A 4,431-nucleotide genomic window follows, 5' to 3' on the forward strand; every position below is an offset into this window, starting at 1 on the left:
GCCTTGGGCCAGGTGTCTTCATTCCCACAGCCGAGGGTGGGATGGGAAAATGCTCTTTAATCCGACTTCTGACTCTTCTGGATATTGTCTCAATCATCTATCAATACTCTTCTCCAATGACGTAGTTACCTGTCCATCTGTCCGATCATCTAGCCACTTGTCCATTTGTCCAACCCTCCATGATCTCTACAAGTCTAAATGTCCAAACCTCTAGACAAGGATTGGTCAAACTAACCTTCTCCATCTCTACCTGTCTATTTGTCCAATTATCTAGCTACAGTATGTGTCCATTTGTCCAATTCGCCATTATCTCTACCTGAAAATCCATCTCTACCGGTCCATCTCTCCAATCCTCCATCATTCAGCTACTTGTCCAATCATCTGTCTATTTAACCATTTTGTCCTTTAAACAAGGATTGGTCAAACTGACCTCCTGCATCTCTACCTGTCCAATTGTCTAGCTATCTGTCCAGTGCTCTGGACAAAGATTGGACAAACTGACCTCCTCCATCTCTACCTGTCCAATTGTCTGGCTATTTGTCCAGTGCTCTGGACAAAGATTGGACAAATTGACCTCCTCCATCTCTACCAGTTCAATTCTTCATCATATGTCTACTTGTCCATTTGTCCAATCATCTGTCTATTTGACCATTTTCTCCTTTAAACAAGGATTGGTCAAACTGACCTCCATTTCTACTTGTCCGTTTGTCTAATTTTCTATCAACCATCTGCTTGTCTGTCCATTTCTTATTTGTAAATCATCTAACCGGCTGTTGGTCCATATAGCCATGTATTTGTCCCTCTGTCTATTTGTAGTTCATCCATTATCCAAACGTCGGTTTGTCCAACTGAGGTCCATCATCTACCCGTTTGTCCATTCATCATACATTGTCCATCCATTAGTTTTCCAATATTATTCTACCTGCCCAACAATTTCCATCTGTCCATTATGTTTTTGTTTAAATTCTGTTCTGAATGAAAACATCTGCAGTAAATTAAACCATCATTGGACCAGAACCAGAATTCTACTGAGGAAAAGAACCCTCTATTTAAAAACGTTATTAAACTCTCCAGACGGTCCAGTGAAGGTGAGCAGAAGGAAAACCTTCCTCTCTCTCTCTCTCTCTCTCTCTCTCTCTCTCTCTCTCTCTCTCTCTCACGGTGATGTAAAAATAAGAGCAAGATGATGGATGACCCGCTCCGAACGAACGACTCGGCATCCGACTGCTTCCGCTCGCTCACATTTGGCCGCGCTTGCTGCTGTGTAAACCGACCCGGCCGCTAATCCCCACTAACATACTGGTATTACACCAAAGCCGATGGTGACACCCCGCCACCGAAAGACGAAACGTTCATCTCGCCGCCGTCCGTTCGGCTCTGATGCAACCAGATGCAGCTGCTGGACCTTCTGGGAGGAAGAAAGAAAAGTTTCCTGCAAAGAAATCACCATAAAAATCTGAGATTATGATCTTAAATTTAATTTGGAGAGAAAACCGTTTTAACCTTTCCACCAACACACTTGGTGAGAAAAATTCAAAATGGACGATTCAGGGAAGGATTTGACTAAGTGAATGAAATCGAGCTCAATCGGAGGAGAAATGCACGGAAGTGGATGCATCATGCTCTGGGACCATTTGTTACAAATAATGATGGGACTCGATTAAAAAAATTTTTAGTTGAGATAAATGCAGGGTCTAATTAATGAATTTGATTTAATCAAAAACCAATAAATGTTCTCAACATTGAAAATCTTGGAAATAAGCAACATTTTCAATAAAAAAATAGTTTTTGCTGTTAAATTATTAAATGAATAGATGTGTAGGCTCAACAACAAAGATATTTATTGTTTTTTTTTTATCTGTTATTTTGATTTTTCAACCATCAAATTAGTGCAAAGTATTTCAGGATCACTCACATTCTGCAGTTTTTTTCATTTGAGCCTTGTGTATACAATATTGTAAACACATTAAAAGATGCAAATAACCAAGTATATTCCTGTTTTAAATGACAAACATTTTATTCCCTAAAATGAAATGACAGTATTCCTTTACGCTTGAGCATCTGCAGCTAGAAGAAATACTTCTATAACATCAACATGTGAAAAGTTCAGGCATTTCTGTTTGATTTTTTTTAATATCGGTGGATTGTTTTTTGGATTAGCAGAAGGCCGTAATAGATTTTCTTAACAAATCTGAACCGGGTGAAACTTGAGTTTTTATAGTATGACAGAGCTACAGTCAAGAGTTTTTTCTTTTATCTTAAATATAAGATGTATATATTTTTTTGTACAGTTTTGGCTTAATTACAGCTCCAAAAGTTGCCTTTTTTGAGTCTGTGCACTTCAGTGTTCACTAAAGTAGTTAACGATTATTTTAATCGATTAATCATGATTAATCATTTCAGCCTTTATTTATCTGGTATCATAAAGGTAAGAGTCCAGAGGTTTAAAAATAATTTGTATCGTTTTGACTTTATTACAGCTCTGAATATGTTGTTGTTTCAGCAAATTACTTTTTTTGAGTCTGTATGCTCCAGTTAACGATTAATCGGTTACTAAATTAGCTGACAATTATTGATTAATCACGATTAATCGTTTCAGATTACACTCTTAAATCTACGTTTGAGTTTGTTTTGGGGACTTATTTGTCTTCCCCCCTGGTTTTCTTTGATGTGCTTACGTCCGGGCCTCTCTGTGGGCCCATAACTCAGTCCTGCTGTAACCGGACCCCCTGACCCACATCCACAGATCCTCGGCCATTCTCGGCATCCGCTGTCGAGGAGAAGAAGGGACAGCTGGGATAGCCCCCACCCACCTATCCACCCACCAAGAGAGGGGTTGGGAGAAGAACCCAGCCCACACTGCCTCTTCATGTCCCCTTATGCCCTGGTGTGCAGCTGGGTTATTAATACCGACCAGAACCTCTCCGGCCTGACCCTCCACCCAGTGCAGCGAACCAGCTCTCTGACCTAAACAAGAAGGTGCTGGCAGCTGATTGGACGCTTCATCCACACCAGGAAGTAAAACCCTTTGGTCACATTGTTGGCATCACCTGGCCAAGCGTTGGGACTAAAGGTGACTTGTTCTGGGTAAAACTGGGGCAAAGTTGATCACTTAAAGCCTCTGCCAAGGTTATACGCTGCCACCTAGTGGACAAAAGACACAACTTGTTAATTTTTTTTTAGTGTTTATAGATGTGTTATTAGTTGAATACAGTTACAGATGAAAGCATTTTGACCAGAACGTGGGAGAAATTACAAAACAGATCCGGTAAGGAGGAAAACGTGGGAATCTACACCTCCCAGATTAACAACATGGCCGACGTTTTCTGGTGTTTGTGAGTTCCTGCTGCGCGCATGAAGCGGCAATGGGGGTTCGCCTTGTTTATTGAGGAACGGCCACAGCTGCACAAACACGCAGCGCGGCCGATGGAGGTCCACATGAACGGAGACGGCAGAGAGGAGGAAGTTCACACCTGGCTGTCCCTCGTCCAGAGACGGTTCCTCATCTTCAGGGTTTCGGTCGATCTTTCATCGCTTCGGCATTGTTAAGTAGTTCGGATCTGAGCGTAACGCGACTTGGATCTGTGGAACAACACAGAAGAAAAGATGATGCTCAGATTAGGGCTGAAACGATTAATCGGAATAATCATAATTAATCAATGAAATCGTCGGCTAATTTAGTAATCAATTAACTGGAATATATAGACTCAAAAAAAAAAAAAAAGGAAATTTGCTGAAAAAACCAGCAAATTCAGAGAGGAAATTAAGCCAAAATGGGACAAAAATATTTACATTTTGCATTTAGAATAAAAAAACACTTGTGTGTAAAAACGTTTTAGCTTCACCTGGTTGACATTCACAAAAGGAATGCTGCGTTATTGCATTTTAGGCAATAAAGAGTTTATTTTCTTATTAAAAAATGTAAATATTTATTATTTGTATATCTTTTAATGTATTTCTAATATTTTCCTTCCCTTTAACGACTGAATCTGCCGTATATCTATGAAGAAATACAATTTAGCTAACATTTCATGTACTTGCTGATCAATCAATAGATTATAAATATCAATTTTATAGAGATTTTTCATACTTAAAACCTGATGAGTATTTATAATCAGTGAGAATGCATTCCATGCATTCTCACTATTGTGTTTCTGTTTTTCTTTATCAGTGAGAATGCATTCCATGCATTCTCACTTATCAGTGAGAATGCATTCTGCATTCTCACTTATAGTGTTTCTGTTTTTCTTTATCAGTGAGAATGCATTCTGCATTCTCACTTATAGTGTTTCTGTTTTTCTTTATCTTTATTATTATTATTATTATTATTATTCTGTCTTCCGTACGTTTTTTGTCGCTTAACTACTTTCACTATCTTTCACTAATTGTACTAAATTATATATCAAAACGTTCAGCTCCTTCAGGAGAATG

At 39.0% G+C, this 4,431-nt stretch overlaps 1 protein-coding gene and 1 long non-coding RNA gene across 3 annotated transcripts in view; both read right to left on the reverse strand.

Annotated features, from left to right (window-relative positions):
- Positions 1-2,521: 2,521 nt before the first annotated feature.
- Positions 2,522-4,431, reverse strand: part of sanbr (SANT and BTB domain regulator of CSR) — a 20,749-nt gene continuing 18,839 nt past the window's right edge. For both annotated transcript variants that reach the window (XM_008430374.2, XM_008430373.2), the window contains exon 21: positions 2,522-3,582. In XM_008430374.2, the coding sequence (XP_008428596.1) occupies positions 3,546-3,582 (37 nt within the window). In that variant the 3' untranslated portion in view covers positions 2,522-3,545. The remainder of the gene's footprint in view (positions 3,583-4,431) is intronic.
- Positions 4,114-4,425, reverse strand: LOC108166966 (uncharacterized). The gene is made up of 2 exons (XR_001777365.1): positions 4,281-4,425; positions 4,114-4,196 (listed from the first exon to the last, which is right to left on the reverse strand). It is a non-coding gene; the product is annotated as an uncharacterized LOC108166966 (long non-coding RNA).

Source organism: Poecilia reticulata, linkage group LG15, assembly GCF_000633615.1.
Source record: "Poecilia reticulata strain Guanapo linkage group LG15, Guppy_female_1.0+MT, whole genome shotgun sequence".
Classification (NCBI taxonomy): domain Eukaryota; kingdom Metazoa; phylum Chordata; class Actinopteri; order Cyprinodontiformes; family Poeciliidae; genus Poecilia; species Poecilia reticulata.